Source organism: Danio aesculapii, chromosome 13, assembly GCF_903798145.1.
Source record: "Danio aesculapii chromosome 13, fDanAes4.1, whole genome shotgun sequence".
Classification (NCBI taxonomy): domain Eukaryota; kingdom Metazoa; phylum Chordata; class Actinopteri; order Cypriniformes; family Danionidae; genus Danio; species Danio aesculapii.
This window is the reverse complement of record NC_079447.1, coordinates 51,528,799-51,549,804: the sequence shown is the minus strand read 5'-3', so window position 1 is coordinate 51,549,804 and position 21,006 is coordinate 51,528,799. Positions and strand designations below refer to the sequence as shown.

At 36.5% G+C, this 21,006-nt stretch overlaps 1 protein-coding gene across 7 annotated transcripts in view; it reads right to left on the bottom strand.

The window, feature by feature from the left end:
- Positions 1-21,006, bottom strand: part of mlip (muscular LMNA-interacting protein) — a 76,966-nt gene that overhangs the window by 43,935 nt on the left and 12,025 nt on the right. For all 7 annotated transcript variants that reach the window (XM_056471381.1, XM_056471382.1, XM_056471383.1 and 4 more), the window contains exons 2-3: positions 11,498-11,611; positions 7,185-7,316 (exon numbers count right to left, since the gene is read on the bottom strand). In XM_056471381.1, coding sequence (XP_056327356.1) covers positions 7,185-7,316; positions 11,498-11,611 — 246 coding nt within the window. The remainder of the gene's footprint in view (positions 1-7,184; positions 7,317-11,497; positions 11,612-21,006) is intronic.

Sequence of the window (21,006 nt, the reverse complement as noted above, 5' to 3'; positions counted from 1 at the left end):
TATCATAAATGATGACAATTTTCATTTTTGGGCTGAACAATCCCTTTAAATATACTTTTACACCAGAAGCAATTCTCAAATGCAAGTTATGCTCTACCATGTGACCAATAACATCTTCTGCTGCAGCACAGAGATGTAGGCACCTTTTAGGACAGTTGTGTCCAATCCTGTTCCCGGAGGTCCATTGTAGGCTGAGTTCAGCTTCAATTCTAATTAAAACCCCTCAACCAGCGAATGAAGAGCCACTTGCATCCAAAATCACATACTGTCTGAGTAGGTACTACATTTATTCTATATTGTATCAACATAAATAATATGAATGGAATTTGGATGTTCTATATGTGCTATGTTGTCAATGTCATCACATGATCTAATTGTGTGAGTTGCATTGGTTCACTTTCATTCATAAGTCCACTACTGGTGGCCTTGTGGGACAGTAAAGTATCCACTGATTGCATACTTCAGAATAAAGCAGAAGCAAATTGTCATTCAAGCATTTCTTGCTCATTATTCTCGCTCCTATACCCTCATTCACTATTCTCTACATTAGTCCACTACTATAGTCCACTTAAAGGAGTGAATGTAAATGAGCGAGTGAATTGGTGCACTAAAGGGTTGCCGTTTTGGTTGATAAATCCCTCAGACTTATTAGATTTTCAACAGGTCCTTTCATTTATTCATTTTCTTTTCGGCTTAGTCACTTTATTAATCCGGGGTCGCCACAGCAGAATGAACCGCCAACTTATCCAGCACATGTTTTACGCAGCGGATGCCCTTTCCATCTCTGGGAAACATCCATACACTTTCAATCACACTCATACACTACGGACAATTTAGCCTACCCAATTCACCTGTACCGCATGTGTTTGGACTGTGGGGGAAACACGGAGGAAACCCACACGAACGTAGGGAGAACATGCAAACTCCACACAGAAATGCCAACAGATCCAGCCGAGGCTCAAACCAGCGACCTTCTTGCTGTGCGACGACAGCACTACCTACCTACCGAGCTGTCTACTAGCAATGAAACAACGGATTTTGATTCCTGACATGTACAAAAACGTAAATAATACTATATTAAGAAACTTGCATCGTAAGGATTCCACTGTGGATGCTATCTTGTGGTCAGATGTGAGAATCGATTTGGTGCACAAACTCTCATGCTGCGTTCACACCAGACTTGGATGAACCGTCAAGCACGAGTGATTTACATGTTAAGTCAATGCAAAGACTTGAAAAGACATCCTGCGGTGTGATTTGCGCGAATGAGGTGATGCGAATGACTTGATTCGCACAAACAGAGCGGCGCGAGTTAAATGTTTTGCACGTCGCTCGAGTTTGAACATCTAAACTTCAGCAGACATTCACGCCACGTTAACCAATCAGGAGCTTGCTCTTGTAGGAGCATGATTATGACGTAGTGCCTGTTGTTGGTGTCCCGAGGGGAAATCCTCCTGCCGACACCAGTCAACAGTTCATCAAACTGGGCTCGGCTCAGTCTGAAGCACTGATGAAAGCCTCTTTCATCCGGGTATAGTTTCTGGAGGAGTTGATGAACTCACAGAGCTGGTGCACATCTGAAAGAATCTAGTGGACACGGTGCCGAATAAATCTATGCTGTTTTTCAGCCTTCCTAAAACACATAAAGCACAGCTACTCTCTCAATAAAATCCATGCTAGCCTTTTAGCAACAAAGCTAGTCACCGGGCAGACAGAAGCCCTTCCTATGACATGAATCCACGTCTATTGTGAAGTGAATTTGACGCACAAATGAAGTGAATTCATTCGAATGAAGCTAGCGAATGAAGCTAGTAAACTGTTCACATGTCTATTTACATGCGAATAGCGTGATTTGTTTGCGCGTTCCACGTCTGGTGTGAACACAGCATCACAGTGCATTCTCTACCCACGTATTCTCTACCCATTGAGTTTGCATTTATTATTACGATGCATTGTGGGATTGCTTAGGTGCACTTCAGAACATCCACTATGGCTTCGGACACCACTACAAATGGCTGGTCCTTCAAATAGTCCACTATTTAATGTTATGGGGGCTTATACAGCTTATGAATGCAGACATGCTACATATATTGCCCTTTACATACTATATAATAGGGAAGGGGGGCATGGTGGCTCAGTGGTTAGCACTGTCGCCTCACAACAAAAAGGTCACTAGTTCAAGTCCAAGACCAGTTGGTGTTTCTGGGTGGAGTTTGCATGTTCTGCCCGTGTCGGTGTGGATTTCCTCCGGGTGCTCCGGTTTCTACGGTGGCTGGGAAGTGCAAAACAACATTACAAAGTGTGAAACACTTTTACAAAGCTCGAGACAAATTTACATTTTAAAAAACATTTTTACCTATCATAAGACACAATTACATAGGAAAAACAATCTTACCAAGGACAAAACAAATTAACATTTCAGAAACAAATTAACAAGACGCAAAACACTTTTACCAGTCCCCAAACAAATTTACAATTACAGATTCCTTATGGAAAAGGGAATGTACCACACACCAGAAGTGACCTGGAATGTACCACACACCAGAAGTGACCCGGAATGTACCACACACCGGGAGTGACCCGAAATGTACCACACACCGGGAGTGACCCGGAATGTACCACACACCGGAAGTGACCCGGAATGTACCACACACCGGGAGTGACCCGGAATGTACCACACACCGGGAGTGACCCGGAATGTACCACACACCGGGAGTGACCCGGAATGTACCACACACCGGGAGTGACCCGGAATGTACCACACACCGGGAGTGACCCGGAATGTACCACACACCGGAAGTGACCTGGAATGTACCACACACCGGGAGTGACGCGGGGAAAAGTGTTATTGTTGGCGAGCGCGGTAAATTCGTGCTGTCAAGTACATGGCGTAAATATAGTTTATGGTGACCGGACATGGTCTGCGCTCGTGCGATGCTTTGCCTGTTTTGTGGCAAACACATGAGCAGCTTAATGCGGTTTTGCTTTACGTGTGGTCGGTGTTTGGAGGTTCTAAAGGACGCACACAAGACATACTGCATCAATGTGTTCAATATTTTAACGAGGGCCACTTGTGCGCTGTAATCGGGGACATGATGTCAAGTCTACATTGAGTAAATATCTGCTTAAGGATTCTTAAAAGTAAACCGAATGAAGCCGGTGTTCGGGTTTAACTGGTGTCCGTGTTAACTGGTGACCCTTTCCAGATGTAAACTATTCACGTTTGCAGATTCGTCACTTTTTCACAGCAACACAACATGCCCATACTGAATAAATATTCTTATTACTCGGTGTCAGTGTAAACAATATTGATTTTAATATTTGTGTGGCAGAACAGCATATAACCAAAATTAATGTAAAGAAATAATTATAATTGACATGTCATCACCGGGATTCGAACCCAAGTCAAAAGGTTCAGCATGAGTACCAATCGACCGATCTAACTGAGCTATCCAGTCCCACATATTGAGGTTAGTTTCGAAATCTTTATCAGTCAACATATACCGTGCTTTGATTATTTCCATGTGCTTGCGTTTACATGTTTCTACATACTCTCACGCTGATATTTTCTCAGAATAGCTCTAATATGTTTTATCACAGTTGGTCAAACCATGATGTTTATAGTTGTAGACTTATGTTAACCTGTGTCTACAAAGTCACACACACACACGAGCTGATATTTTCCGGTGTGTGATACATTGCGGGTCACTTCCGGTGCATGGTACATTCCCTTTTCCATAAGGAAAGGTTTCCCTCACAAAGACAAAACGAAAACGGCCGTAGTGTATGAGTGTGTGAACGCGAGTGTGTATGGTTGTTTCCCAGTACTTGTGGCTGGAACGGCATCTGTTATGTAAAACATATGCTGGAATAGTTGGCAGTTCATTCCACTGTGGCGATCCCTGATAAATAAGCGACTATGCCAAATGATGAATGAATAAAGCTATTTCAGACAAGCTTTCTTGAAAGTGTATTGGAGCTGCTTGAAGCGAATCACCTGACCCCCATAAACAGGATTGGACACCCCTGAATTACAATATCAAACAACAGGGATCAATTACGCTTTCAGAAATCCAATATGTTGTATTCCTGATTGTATTCGCACTGAAGCAACACTCAAATAATATCTTTAATGTTAATTTACTGATTCCCGGTATCAAACTTCATAATAATCTTTAATAATATAAAGTTTAAGCAACTCAACTGGGCAAGCCCTCAGCACAAGGACTCTTAGAAAGACATTTAAAAAGCAGTCATTATGTTTAAAGCTCCTGCTAAACACTACTGACACAGATTAATTAGACACAATAAACATTCCTATCCATCAATCGCTCGGTCAGAACATGATCTACTTTTTTAAACACCCTAATGCGTGTTTAATTATCATGGGACCACAGCTATCTCCAATCAGCGCAGAAGATAGCCTGGCGTGTGACTAGAATACTCATTATCATGATGTCTCTCATTAGTGTAAGGTTAAAAGATATTAAAAAAGTCATCCCAAAGCAACTTGAATTATTACATTGTACCCTACGCTTAAGCTTTTATCTTTAAATCCCTTCTCGAAAGCCTGAACAGCTTGTTTCCTGGTCTGTCATTATTTATTAACCTTTCCACTTTTGTGATGCCCTCAGCTTTTGGAGTAGTCTTTGAAAATAGTCCACAGGTTTGTCCTTGCAATTGGGATGTTTGGTTTCTAAATGTCATTTTAATTTAGAAGGTTTCATGCTCTCTTGTGAGAGCACTTCTCTACATGACACCTTTTTTGTCGACAATCTCAGCCTGATCTCACGAGAAAACGTAAATATTTTACGATTTGTCAGTTTAGTGGCTAATTCGTACGAGTATGAAATTGTATGATTTTAAAAAGGAGGCGTGGCACCTAACCCCACCCCTAAACCCAACTGTCATTTGGGGGATGAGCAAATCGCACGAAAAATGTACGAATTAGATCGTCCGAATTCATACGAATTTGCCGCTAAATCAAAAAGTTACGAATTGCCGTGAGATTGTGTTATCAATATATGTAAATCCATACTTTACATATTCGGAGTTGAACTTGCGCTTCGACATGTTTGTTGCTATAATTGAATGACATTTCACATGTCAAACGGTACGGTTGTCACACGCGCATTTCGAAAGAAAAGTCCTGTACAAGCAAAATAAGTAAAAAATTAAACTTTTGTTGTTTTTTTAGATCACACACTCCGCGACCCACTGAAAATGGGCCATGACCCACTGACCCACCAGTTCTTCCTACATTCATTACATGCTTTCTATAAAGAATTTAAAAAATTTTTTGTAGCCTTGCAACTGGTTTAGGGATGTGTTCCACTTTATATTAAGTGTCCTTAAGTACTATGTACTTACACCAAAATTAACAATTCGTTACAATGTACTTATTGTGTAAATACCATAGACTGTAAAATATATGGACGGAGCATCCGTGACGTCACCCATAGGTTTCTGAATACTGCAAAAGAAGCTACAAGTAGGCGTGGCCAACCGTCGCCATTTTGTTCGCGCGTCATCGCACCCACGGCGGGATACCAAACAAGGGCAAAGAGGCGGAGAGTGGGCGGAGCTACAGACGCCTGCTGGCACTTTGCTTAGACCTGGCAGACAGACTTTACTTTGGGAGAAACGCTTGATACTTTATTATCTGCGACTCGTTTGTGTTCTGACCACATGTGCTTGGCTGTACACTATATCAATAAAGTGTTTAGACTTTTAAAACACTGTAGTAATACACTGAGACACTAAACATTGTTCTTATGGTGTTTTTTCTACAGGAGGAAAACGCGAATGACTTCCAAACACTTTAGATATAGTGTGTGTTAGTAAATGCAAGACTATTGATGAACTCCAGCATAACACTGTATGATAACGCTTCAGATGACTGATCTAGAGCCTACAGCTAATCAATCTGTCACATTCTGGAGTGCTTTACGGGTCTAAAGAAAAATATTAATGATAAATGATCTTAAATAAAACAAATACATTTATAGAGATGGTATACAAGTATATAACTTTACTCACAAGGGAAACGAGGTCACATGAATGGTTTGTGAGCACAATTAAATGCACACAGCATCCCATATCATCTGATAATTGTAAGAAATAAGTGCAAAAGGCAGCTGACTGTGTAAAGCCACATAAAACAAAACAAAAATACGATGAATATGCCGAGATCAGTGGCTAATCTGCTGGATTCAGCTGAGGTGAAGTGACGGTGACCAGCGAGACCTAGCTGTCACTCAAGTGGCCACGCCCTTAATTATGCAAACTTAATATAACCTAATATAAAGGAAATGGATGAGTTATAAAAAAATTCACCCCCCTCACAGTTGTCATGGAGGGTGATAATAGCTATATGAACCAAAATCGTTCTTTGTACCAGGCTGTAAACACCTTTTTTTCTGCTGTAAAGTCGGCCATTCTAACAGTGGGCTCAATTGCCATTTGCTCTATTATGTAGCCAGGACTAGCGGAGTAGCGGAATTGCAGTTTCAGTTACTTCCGTATTGGCTTCCCGAGAGAGAGCGGGAGGTTGCCGCTTGGTAAATACATGTATTTACTGTGTATTTATGCTTGATTTAATACCTGTATGTAATTACATCTGAAATTAAATTCTGTAATTACATTTGTAAATACACTGTTGACCATCCCTTACACCAGGGGTCACCAATCTCGGTCCTGGAGGGCTGGTGTCCCTACAGGGTTTAGCTCCAACTTGCCTCAACACACCTGGCTGGGTGTTTCAAGTATACCTAGTAAGGCCTTGATTAGCTCATTCAGGTGTGTTTGATTAGGGTTGGAGCTAAAATCTGCAGGACACCGGCCCTCCAGGAACAAGTTTGGTGACCCCTGCCTTACACCTTAACCCACTCTTAAACCTACCCATACCACCAAACCTGTCCATAACCCTACCCCTATCCCAACTCAAGAGCGCCACAAGTGTTCTTAAATACATTAAGAACACAGTAAGTACATTGTATTTAGTTTTTAATGCAAGTGCATAGCAGTTAAGGACACTTAATATAAAGTGGGAGCGGGATATAGATTACATTATTGAATAAAAATGATGTCCGAGTATCAGCATAGATGGATCCAGGATCGCATCTTACTTGGTGAAATCACACCTGCCGAGTTTTGTCATCTCGCAAATATACCAAAACACTCACCTCAGTTTGAGTGGTGCTCTTGTGCGTTTCTCCGAGCTGGCCATCTTCAGGGTCTTGCACGTAAATAACCTCTGCCTTGTAGACTCCTTCTTCTGCCATGCTTTTCTCACGGTCCCCTGGCTCTCCTGAAGACTGACATTGAACAGGAAATGTTACTAAGCCACACCAAATCGGAAACGGCAGCTGTCCCAATGTAGGCCTCTGCTACCGGCTATTTCTGGCTCCCGAGCATCTTGACGATATACAAGAGTGAATGCATTTATATGTGCGTGTGCTCCCTGTTCCAGCTTGAACATCTTTTCAGCAGAAGACCATGTCCCTCGTGTATTGCTCACATGCAAGTACACATGACCCTCCCTGATTGTGTAAGCCCTTCAGCAAATGCCTTTCACATTTTCCCTTTCACACATAGACACACAGGACCCCTTATAGTCAAAATAAAATAAATCTTCACCAGAGGCCTTTTAACATGATTTAAAGCATGTGCAACAGGGGACCTGAAAAATGTCCCCTCGTACATAGGTAGGCAAGTACACACACACAAAGGTCGTTCTCTGCTGAGGGACTCTGGGTAGATTCATAATCACTCCCTTTAGAAGTCACACTCCTTCTGATCACATGTTTGTGACTTAAAGGAACAGTTCGGCCAAGATCCTCCAAGCAATTTCGATTTAATTGTATGTGGTCTTAGCATTCTGAATACCCGATTCATCCTCCAGGTCAACCTCTAAGCCTCAGCTAAACCTCTAAAATAAAGCAGCAACATTTTATTTCAATCCTCAAATCTCATCTTTATCACAAACCCTGTGAACGTCCAGGTGTTTCCTTGTGAGTGTGCAGTATTTCATCAACGTTTCATCAGAGGGCAACACTCCTATTTGACTAAAGTAAAGGTTTATACTAAAGGTTTTGTATAAGTGTAAAGTGAGTGGAGGGGGTGCAGTCAAGTACACTTAGTTCATCTTAAATTTACTTTAAGTGATACTAAAGATTAACTATTAGTACATCAAGTACAAAATAAGTGGCCTAAAATAGAGCGCTTTAAGTACATTATGAAAGTACATACACTAAGTGGACTTAATAATGTCTTTAATACATTCCCAGATTAAAAGAAGTACCCTTATTGCTAGATATTAAACAATTTATAACTGTATTTTATTTGTAAAGCTATTAAAAGTGCAATAAAAGATGGTTATTGTTGTATTAAAAGTGGCATAAAATATATAATTTTAAAAATTAGAGTAGTATATTAAAGGTATATTTTAGTTCAACCTAATGGTGTGTCCAAAATAGCAGTCAAGTACACTTGGTTCATCTTAAATTTACTTTAAATAATACTAAAGATTAACTATTAATACATTAAATGCAAAATTAGTAGCCCAAAATAGAGCACTTTATGGAAGTACATAAACTAAGTGGACTTAATAATGTCTTTAAGTGTACTTCTTTTTAATCTGGGAATATTATTGCTAGATTTTAAACAATTTATAACTGTATTTTATTTGTAAAGCTATTAAAAGTGCAATAAAAGATGGTTATTGTTGTGTTTAAAGAGGCATAAAATATATAATTTTCAAAATTAGAGTAGGATATTAAAGGTATATTTTAGTTCAATCTAATGGTGTGTCCAAAATAGCAGTCAAGTACACTTAGTTCATCTTAAATTTACTTTAAGTGATACTAAAGATTAACTATTAATACATTAAGTACAAAATAAGTGGCCTAAAATAAAGCGCTTTAAGTACATTATGGAAGTACATACACTAAGTGGACTTAATGATGTCTTTAAGTGTACTTCTTTTAATCTGGGAATGTATTGTTGCTAGATTTTAAACAATTTATACCTGTATTTTATTTGTAAACTATTAAAAGTGCAATAAAAGGTGGTTAGTGTTGTATTTAAAGAGGCATAAAATATATATTTTTAAATAGTAAAGTAGGATATTAAAGGTATATTTTAGTTCAACCTAATGGTGTGTCCAAAATAGCAGTCAAGTACACTTGGTTCATCTTAAGTTTGCTTTAAATAATGCATTAATTTTCTTTTCGGCTTAGTCCCTTTATTAATCTGGGGTTACCACAGCGGAATGAACTGCCAACTTTTTCCAGCATTTGTTTTATGCAGCGGATGCCCTTCCAGCTGCAACCCATCACTGGGAAACACATACACACTTATTCACACACACACAAACACTACAGACAATTTAGCTTACCCAATTCACCTGTACCACATGTCTTTGGACTGTGGGGGAAACCAGATCACCTGGAGGAAACCCACGCGAACATGGGGAGAACATGCAAACTCCACACAGAAACGACAACTGACCCAGCTGAGGCTCGAACCAGCGACCTTCTTGCCGTGAGGCAACTGCACTACCTACCGTGCCACTGCGTCGCCCTACTTTAAATAATACTAAAGATTAACTATTTGTACATTAATTAAAAAAATAAGCTAAAAAAAATAGAGCACTTTAAGTGTATTGTGGAAGTGCACTTAAATAAAACATATTGCATTTCACCTGGGAATATTTGATTACATTTAAGTGACCAGCATCTAAGGACAATGTTATTTTGACATCCAATAATATCGTAAAATAATGTTGATTTTTGGTTGATTTTAGGTTGTGTTGGAAAGTAACTGACCTCCAACATTGAGCCAACATCTTCAACCAACGTCATATTGATGTCAAATACTGACAATTATTCGTCTGTTATGGCAACCATAATCCAACATCTGATAGACGTCATTGCGATAACGTCCACACAACGTCAAGCTGTAACATCATTAGATGTTGATTTTTGGTTGTTTTTAGGTTGCATTGGAAAGTGACCAAAATGTAACATCTTTCTGACGTAGGACATAGGCCTGACGTTGGGTTCTGACGTCAAACCGATTTTCATTTTCAAACAAAATGCAACGTCCCAGGACATTGGGGTACAACATCAATCTGACGTCATGTTGATGTCCTGTGCCTGCTGGGATATTTAGGAAATTGAGTTATACACATAATCACACTTTATGTATATTTTCTAGTCTTTTCTTTGCTAGGTTCTATCTAAAAAAATTCTCTAAGTCATGAGCCAATCAAAGCTTTGAAGCCACACAAGACCAGTTAGGACCCTCTCGGGGGCCAAGATGAGTGATAATAAACCCATGATTGAATTCATCCCATTTTTGGACTTAGATGAAAATAAAAATGTGAACCAAAAGATATACTTATGCACAAGAGATGTCAATTGAAAAAGTTTCAGATGCATTGCTCAGGAACATCTTACTTTTTGATGCAGCTGAATCCTGTCACTATTGATTGTTGGGACTATTTATACACCCTGCACCCGTTTGTTGTTACCGAGTCGTTTGTTTTTGTATGGTATGTTGTTCATGTGCTGTGTTCCCGTACCTTGCCTTAGTTTCTTGTTTTGTTTATTACTGTTCTTTTGAGACTTTGATTTTTGGATGTCCTGTTGTTTTTCTGTTGTCTGCACAATTATTTATTCATTAAATGCACTTGGATCCCACCTGTTTGTATCGTCTTTTCAACGTACCGTGACACTTAATCCATATTCCTACCTAAAACTAACATCTGCACAAAAAACAAAAACATTAACAAAATAATCCATCATGAAATATGAATTAAATCAGCATTAAGTTTAACGTACTCATGTCAAATACACTGTAACAACACAAAAATCCACAGTTGAGAGGGTTTTGATATTGTGCATTTATGATACATTCAGAGTTTCATGTATGTGAGAGACTTCTGAGTTCTGCGTGTCATTTTTGCCATATTGAAAGGCAAAAACTTTAAATCTCAATATCTCAAAATCCCTCAGACTGCAGAGGACTGAGCCTTATAATACTTAGGTGGAGATTTGAAACCCTCAGGGAATATAAAATAATTCTGAGTATATAATGAAATAAATTTGCAAGAGTTCTTCATAAAAAAGCTACTGTATCTCAGATGATATATAGCACAAAAGTCAGTGGGAAAGCCGTCCATATGGGGTAAGCGATCAGCTGGTAATGTGAAAAGGAAAGGCATCATACCGCCCGTAGCATTCATTTTAAAGATGAAATGCAGCCATACGTACCTCTGCCTACATAATTCACGATCTCCAGAAATGTATATAGGGCTACGTTTTCACAATGAGCCCATGTTGCAAAAAACACTTGAACTTGTACTTGTTGCATGAAACAAAACAACAGCATGTTTCAGTTTGGCACACACAAAGCAAGCAGTTAACCTATGTTTGCTTTCCTCTCTGTTTGAGGGACACAGCGTGGCATAATATCTCTCAGGAGTGATCCTCACCTTTGCTCTGTTTGTCTGAAATACTTTCTTCCAGACCCTGTTCTCAGCAGGCAGCCTTTTCAGAAATGGCACGAAGGTGAAAGACTTGAGCTTCGTTGCAAATACTGTGGTGACCTGTAAAAAAACACGTTATTAAAGTGATTTCAATTCACACAGAGAAACAGCGAGGAGCAAATGAAAACAACAAAGAACCATCAAGCTTGCTGTTGGCATGAACAAATGACTGAATCAAAACGAGTGCCGTATCCAGATGAGCCGTAATGTTTCAGACTCACATTGTCTGATTGGAGTATTCAGTGTCACAAAAACATTTCAAACGGCTATTTTCAGTCTAAGACACAAATCAAGAGCTGTGATTTTAAAAATCATGCAACACACCATTTCATTTTGCAATCATGCGTATTTTCCAGTTTTTCACAAAATATAATTAGTCAACAGAAAGCTCTCAGGGATGATATGTGTGCATGTCTTGCTAATAATGGCAGAATTTGACACTAACTTTCTAAAAATGAGCTTCCTATATTTCTACTTCTATTTTTTTTCTATTTTTTTCTTTTTTTTTCTATTTTTTTTTCTATTTCTATTTATTTTCTATTTATTTTCTATTTTTTTCTATTTTTAATTTTTTTTCAATTTTTTTCTTTTCTATTTTTTCTTTTCTATTTTTAAATTTTTTTCTATTTTTTTCTATTTCTATTTATTTTCAAATTTTTTCAATTTTTTTTTTCTATTTCTATTTATTTTCTATTTTTTATTTTTTTCTATTTTTTATTTTCTATTTTTTATTTTTTTTATTTTTTTTCTATTTCTATTTCTTTTCTATTTATTTTCTATTTTTTATTTTTTTCTATTTCTATTTATTTTCCATTTTTTTTCTATTTTTTATTTTTTTCTATTTCTGTTTATTTTCTATTTTTTCTATTTTTTTATTTTTTTATATTTCTATTTATTTTCTATTTTTTTATATTTTTTTCTATTTCTATTTATTTTCTATTTTTTCTATTTTTTTTATTTTTTTCTATTTCTATTTATTTTCTATTTTTTCTATTTTTTATTTTTTTTCTATTTTTTTCTATTTTTTCTATTTCAATTTATTTTCAATTTTTTTCTATTTTTTATTTTTTTCTATTTTTTTATTTTTTTATTTTCCATTTTTTCTATTTATTTTCTATTTTTTTCTATTTTTTTATTTTTTTCTATTTCTGATTATTTTCTATTTTTTCTATTTTTTATTTTTTTTTCTATTTGTTTTATTTTCTATTTTTTCTATTTATTTTCTATTTTTTTCTATTTTTCAATTTTTTTCTATTTCTATTTATTTTCTATTTTTTTCTATTTTTAATTTTTGTTCTATTTTTTTTTGTTCTATTTTTTCTATTTATTTTCTATTTTTTTCTATTTTTCAATTTTTTTCTATTTCTATTTATTTTCTATTTTTTCTATTTTTTTATTTTTTTCTATTTCTATTTATTTTCTATTTTTTTCTATTTTTTATTTTTTTCTATTTTTTTCTATTTTTTCTATTTCAATTTATTTTCAATTTTTTTCTATTTTTAATTTTTTTTCTATTTTTTTATTTTTTTATTTTCCATTTTTTCTATTTATTTTCTATTTTTTTCTATTTTTTTATTTTTTTCTATTTCTGATTATTTTCTATTTTTTCTATTTTTTTCTATTTGTTTTATTTTCTATTTTTTCTATTTATTTTCTATTTTTTTCTATTTTTATTTTTTTCTATTTCTGATTATTTTCTATTTTTTCTATTTTTTATTTTTTTTTTCTATTTGTTTTATTTTCTATTTTTTCTATTTATTTTCTATTTTTTTCTATTTTTCAATTTTTTTCTATTTCTATTTATTTTCTATTTTTTTCTATTTTTAATTTTTTTTCTATTTTTTTATGTTCTATTTTTTCTATTTATTTTCTATTTTTTTCTATTTTTCAATTTTTTTCTATTTCTATTTATTTTCTATTTTTTTTCTATTTTTTTCCATTTATTTTTCTTTTTTTATTTTTAAAATATATTTATGATCTGTTTTTTGTCCTGTCTCTGTTATCCTGTTGCACTTTAGAAGCTCTGTCACCAAAACAAATTCCTCGTATGTGTAAACATACCTGGCAATAAAGCTCTAAAATAAAGTTGGCGGTTCATTCCACTGTGGTGACCCCTGATTAACAAAGGGATTAAGCCGAAAAGAGAATGAATGATGAGGATTGTTTTAGGATTACTTCCAATTTTACTTTATTGTTATTACTGGTAAATACATGAAAACAAGGGCACATTCAAATAAAGTGAATGATTGCATAGCCACACTGTAAGAAATGCAGAGCTCAAACAATTCATTCATGTTGTCCCAACACAAATCGATTAGGTGAACTTAAATTTAAGTGATTTGAACATAAAACAATGAGGTTGTCCTAAAAAAACCTCTAGAATTGTGTTGTTTCAGCTCATTTTAAATAAGTAGATTGAACAAGCAGCAAATCTTTTTTTTTTTGACTGTATTTGCTTTCTAGTCAGAGCAGAGTTGTTGTTTTTTTGCATCCTAGTCATTCATTTTCCTTCAGCTTAGTCCCTTAATTATCAGAGGTCGCCACAGCGGAATGAACCGACGACTATTCTAGCATATGTTTTACACAGCGGATGCCCTTCAAACTGCAACCCAGTGCTGGGAAACACCCATACTCACACACACACACACTCATACACTACAGCCAATTTAATACATCAATTCCCCTATAGCACATGTGTTTGGACTGTGGGAGAAACCCGAACACCCAGAGGAAACTCACAGCAACACGAGGAAAACATGCAAACTCCACACTGGCCCAGCCGGGACTCAAACCAGCGACCTTCTTGCTGTGAAGCCACAGTGCTAACCACAAAGACTACCGTGCCACCGCATCAGAGTACTTTAAAAGTAAGATTAAGATGTTTTACCTTCTGCTGACTCTATAGCACCGCCGTTGGCATGAAAACAGTTTGCGAATGCCAATGCGTCTCCCAGACTGCATTCAAGCTGTTGTATATTCATTGGTTTGCAGCAGAGACAAAGGGCTTCTTTCACGGTGTAAATGTAGGCGTTGAGGACGGCCCTTCCTGATCTCATTTTCAAATCTGACAATGATTGTCAGCAGAGATATATGCTGTTTGTGATCTCTAGCAGATGTCACAGAACTATTCAACTTAGTAAACATTCTCGTTGTTTTATTTTTTAATATGAGCATCATCTCATTAGTGAAGTAATAGCGTACAGTCATCAACACCAGTGTGGGATTTGAGTAGAGATTTACCTGTTTGCACCCTTTGTTCATTCCCTGAACTAACTTTATGAGCTGAAAACCCAGATTTAAATGGTTTTGATGCAGTTTAGACATGATTTCTGACAAAAAGACAATACTTTCTGCTCGTCTAGAAAATGCTGTGTTATCACACACACTGTTCCTTCACACATACACATTTCAAGAGTTCCCACTTAGATATGCTTGGCGTATAAAGCAGGTTTGGCATGCTGTCCCGGGAGAGAACCCTGAGCTCGGAGATATTTGAGCCCAGGGCTCCCGCCCGGTCGATAAGCATATCAGGAGATCCGAGATCAGGTAGGTCTCGAGAGCTCCCCCTTTAAAAAAGGGAGGAAAAGGAGGAGATGGGGTGGAAGGGGGGATTCTCCCAAACGAAGATAGAGCAGTAGGAAGAAAATGATCCATTTATAGTAAACTAGGATCACTCTGATTGGATTATTACTGATTACAGATGAGCAGCCAGACGTGCTCAATCATATCACGTGCTCCTCTCGAAACTAGTTTACGAAACTTCACTTGTGTCTTGTTTCTAGTCCAAATATCTAAAGATTCCCACACTCCTCCAACAAATACTCCTCACAATCACTGCACTATTTAACATTTGCACATTTAAAGTTTGCACATATTCATTGCACTGATTCACTTATCTGAACTGTACATACCCACTGCACATGAACATTTGTTATTGTTTATCTATCTGCACACTCCTGATTATTAATAGCATCCTGTACATATATTCATTTATTGTAAATCATAGCTAATACAACCTGTATATAATGTTGATAGTACATCCATCTGTAAATATTACCATAGTTTTTCTATAACTGCACTTTATAACTTATACCTGTATCCTGCACTTGCTGCTATTGCACTGCTGGTTAGACCGAAACTGCATTTCGTTGCCTTGTGCGTGTACATGTGTAATGACAATAAAGTTGAATCTAATCTAATCTAATCTAATCTAATCTAATTCTTAAACCAAGGAGCATTTTCTGGACAAGTAAAAGCTATTGTCTTGTTTTCAGAAATAATATGTCAAAATTAAGTTTGAGTTCAACAATCTGCCAATGGGGTGAGCAAAATAATCTCATTTTTCCTTTTGACATAAGATTATTTTGCTTGTAAGGAAAAACTCACTGATTTATTATTATTTCTTAAAACAAGACAGCATGTTTGCTTGTGTAAAAATGCTTCTTGATTTAAGAATTTTTAGATGTTTGAACTGTAGAAACGAGACAAAAACTCTTAGAGAAAAAAGCAAAATATAATTAAAACTGGAATAAAACAGGAGAACATTTAATGTTGTTTTTTAATAAATGTGCAAAAATGTAGCTCTAATAGATGTGGATTGTTTTTATAAATCATGAAATTCAAGTAATTTAAAGTGATTTGAACATAAAACAATGAGGTTGTCCCAAAAAAAAACCTCAAGAATTGTGTTGTTTCAGTTGTTGTTCTTTTTTTTTCTTTTTTTTTCCATTTATTTTTCATTTATTTTTCTTTTTTTATTTTTTAAATATATTTATGATCTGTTTTTTGTCCTGTCTCTGTTATCCTGTTGCACTTTAGAAGCTCTGTCACCAAAACAAATTCCTCGTATGTGTGAACATACCTGGCAATATAGCTCTAAAATAAAGTTGGCGGTTCATTCCACTGTGGTGACCCCTGATTAACAAAGGGATTAAGCTGAAAAGAGAATGAATGATGAGGATTGTTTTAGGATTACTTCCAATTTTACCTTATTGTTATTTCTGGTAAATACATGAAAACAAGGGCACATTCAAATAAAGTGAATGCTTGCATAGCCACACTGTAAGAAATGCAGAGCTCACACAATTCATTCATGTTGTCCCAACACAAATCGATTAGGTGAACTTAAATTTAAGTGATTTGAACAAAAAACAATGAGGTTGTCCCAAAAAAAACCTCTAGAATTGTGTTGTTTCAGCTCATTTTAAATAAGTAGATTGAACAAGCAGCAAAATCTTTTTCTTGACTGTATTTGCTTTCTAGTCAGAGCAGAGTTGTTGTGTTTTTGCATCCTAGTCATTCATTTTCCTTCAGCTTAGTCCCTTATTTATCAGAGGTTGCCACAGCGGAATGAACCGACGACTATTCTAGCATATGTTTTACACAGCGGATGCCTTTCAAACTGCAACCCAGTGCTGGGAAACATCCATACACACTCATTCACACACTACAGCCAATTTAGTACATCAATTCCCCTATAGCACATATGTTTGGACTGTGGGGGAAACCCGAGCACCCAGAGGAAACTCACAGCAACACGGGGAGAACATACAAACTCCACACTGGCCCAGCCGGGACTTGAACCACCGACTTTCTTGCTGTGAAGCCACAGTGTTCTAACCACAAAGACACCGTGCCACTGCATCAGAGTAACTTTAAAAGTAAGATTAAGATGTTTAATGTTGTTTTTTAATAAATGTGCAAAAATGTAGCTCTAATAAATGTGGATTGTTTTTATAAATCATGAAACTCAAGGAATTTAAAGTATGTTGCGCATGATTCATGGGTGTTTTTCATTTATTTATAATTTTGAGTTAAACAATGGCACATTGTTCTCACGACTTCTGATCCAAAAAGAAAATCTGCATGTCATTTTATGGATCTCTCTCTCTCTTTCTCTCTCTCTCTCTCTCTCTCTCTCTCTCTCTCTCTCTCTCTCTCTCTCTCTCTCTCTCTCTCTCTCTCTCTCTCTCTCTCTCCTGTAAAATGTTGTTTCAAACTGCAGGAAATGTCAATAAAATCACAGCAGAGTTACATGTTTATCTAAAAAGCTGACAAAGGAGAGATCAAAATCCCTCGATACAACCTGAAAGTGTAAATAATTAGAAAGAAACCCCAGCTTAGCGAAACCGTTAATAAACAGATGTTTATTTTCAGTGTAATTGGTGGTTTATTTGTTTGAATAGCTAAAAATGATATGTAAAGTTAAGTCACGTGTATCCTGTCAAAATAGAACAATCATTTATTCCTTTTCCCTCGGCTTACTCTCTGATTTATCAGAGGTCGCCACAGCAGAATGAACCTCTAACTATTCCAGCATATGTTTTCCACAGCGGATGCCTTTCCAGCCACAACCCAATACTAGGTAACACCCATACACTACAGTCAATTTAGTTTACCCAATTCAACTATAGCGCATGTGTTTGGGCTGTGGGGGAAACCGGAGCACCCGGAGGAAACCCACGCCAACACGGGAAGAACATGCACACTCCACACAGAAATGCCTGGGCGGGACTCGAACCAGCTACCTTCTTGCAGTGAGGTTGCAGTGCTAACCACTGAGCCACCGTGCCACCCCAAAATAGAACTATAATCTGCTAAATAAAAAATAAACAACAATATCAAAAAGGACAGACTATGCAAATTGACTAAAATCCACTACAGTTTGACCCCAGGCCAATTTTTTCAAGCCTAAAGGCTCATTCACGCCAAGAATGACAATTATAAAAATAAGGATGTGGATGTAGTTTTTTTAAAACTGCTCTGATTTTAATGGAATAGTCTATAGCACACCTATAATGATAACAGGAGAAGAAAAATATCACTGCAAATCTTTTCATTTTCCCTTCAGTGGTCAAAAGAATGGCACTTTTTTATTTTTTTTGGTAAAAAATATTTATATTTAATGTATATTTTGTTGGGTGGGGGGGGGGGATAGGCTCATTTTACAACTCCCCTACAGTTAAACTCTTGAGTTTTACTTTTAGCTTAGCTTAGCATAGATCATTGAATCGGATTAGACCAAAAGAGTTTAGATATTTTTCAAGCTTAATACATTAGCTTGACTCAGAGTATGACGTTTTCAATTTGAAAGTGAAAAAATGCTAATAAAATACAATTAAATTAAATTAGCTGAAAAAAATTGTAGGAAATTTAATGCTGTTTATTCAGATTAGACTATTAGCATCTCGCTCAGAAAATTCGAAAAAGAGTTTCAGTAATTTTCCAATTTAAAGCTGATTTAAAGTATGAAGTTTCAATCTTGAAAGTGGAAAAATCCACATATGATCAAACTAAATCATTAAAACGGAAAAAACAGGAGTATATTTAAAGTTTTTATTCAGATTAGACTATTAGCCTCCCGCTCAAAACATTCAAACAAAATACGTCCAATCATTCTCCTATGTGTTTTCAGTCTGAAAGTGAAAAAAAAATCCACGTAAAATAAAATAATTATAGAGTAAATTACAGAAAAATAGAGTAAATTACACTATTATTTTGCTAAAAAAAAAAAAGCTTCGATAATGGGTGGCACGGTGTCTTAGTGTCTTAGAAGTTCGCTGGTTCAAGTCCCAGCTGGGCCAGTTGGCATTTCTGTGTGGAGTTTGCATGTTCTCCCCATGTTGGTGTGGGTGTTCTCCGGGTGCTCGGGTTCCCCCACAGTCCAAACACATGCGCTATAGGGGAATTGAATGAGCTAAATTGGCTGTAGTGTATGAGTGTGTGTGTGAATGTGAGAGTGTATGCGTGTTTCCCAGTACTAGGTTGCAGATGGAATGGTGTAAAACGGATACTGGAATAGTTGGTGGTTCATTCTGCTGTGGCAAAGATGGAATGGAAGAATGAGTTTTAATAGTTTTCCTATTAAAAACTTGACTTAAAGTTTGGTTTCAATCTTGAAAGTGGAAAAATCCACATATGATCAAATTAAATCATTAAAACGGAAAAAACAGGAGTATATGCAAAGTTGTTTATTCAGATTAGACTATTAGCCTCTCGCTTAAAACATTCAAACAAAATACGTCCAATCATTCTCCTATGTGTTTTCAGTCTGAAAGTGAAAAAAAATCCACGTAAAATAAAATAATTATAGAGTAAATTACAGAAAAATAGAGTAAATTACACTATTATCTTGCTAAAAAAAAACAAAAAGCTTCGATAATGGGTGGCACGGTGTCTCAGTGGATCAAGAAGTTCGCTGGTTCAGGTCCCAGCTGGGCCAGTTGGCATTTCTGTGTGGAGTTTACATGTTCTCCCCGTGTTGGCGTGGGTTTCCTCCAGGTGCTCGGGTTCCCCCACAGTCCAAACACATACGCTTTAGGGGAATTGAATAAGCTAAATTGGCCGTAGTGTATGAGTGCGTGTGAATGTGAGAGTGTATGGGTGTTTCCCAGTACTAAGTTGCGGATGGAATGGTGTAAAACAGATACTGGAATAGTTGGTGGTTCATTCTGCTGTGGCAAATAGAATGGAAGAATGAGTTTTGATAGTTTGCCTATTAAAAACTTGACTTAAAGTTTGGTTTCAATCTTGAAAGTGGAAAAAAAAATCCATGTAAAATAAAATAAAAAATTAAAACTGAATTTCTAATAAGATTTTAGATTATTTTCCTATTTAAAAGACCTAAAATATGACGTTTTTAACCTGAAAGTGGAAAAAAATCCACGAACAATCAAATAAATTAATCAAAACAAAATTTTTAATAAGATTTTAGATTATTTTCCTATTTAAAGACCTAAAATATGACATTTTCAACCTGAAAGTGAAAAAGAAATCCACATAAAATAAAATTTTTAAAAAGTGCAGTGCATTTAATGTCGTTTTATCAGATTTTATCAGACTTTAGCAGCTCACTCAAAAACAATGGCCGTGCTGTCATTACTGTATTTCTGTGAGCGACTATAGCACAAGCTTCAAAGAAATGAACTGGTCTGCTTGGGACAGAATGACCCACATATTCAGTTTCAAAAGATAGATGCACAAACAGAGACTATGAAAAGCAGCCCAAAACAGAGTTCCTCAGTGACTGTATTCATACAGTGTGGAGACAACACATCACCAGACTCCTCTTACACACTGCTAACCAGGTCTCGAATGCTGTCATTATAATCACTGGCTGAACTCCTACATGTTGTTGCCAGCCCTCGTTGTTATAATCAGAGACAGTCACCTGTGCATTCATGCTCTTGTGAGTTTTACCATGCTAAAATGCTGCATTTAGGTGTTAAGTAATATTGGAATTATAATTGGGCGTCATGGTGGCTCAGTGGGTAGCACAATCACCTCACAGCAAGAAGGTCGCTGGTTCGAGCCTCGGTCAGTTGGCACTTCTGTGTGGAGTTTGCATGTTCTCCCAGTGTTGGCGTGGGTTTCCTCCGGGTGCTCTGGTTTGCCACAGAAGTCCAAAGACATGCGGTACAGGTGAATTGGGTAAGCTAAATTGTACATAGTCAATG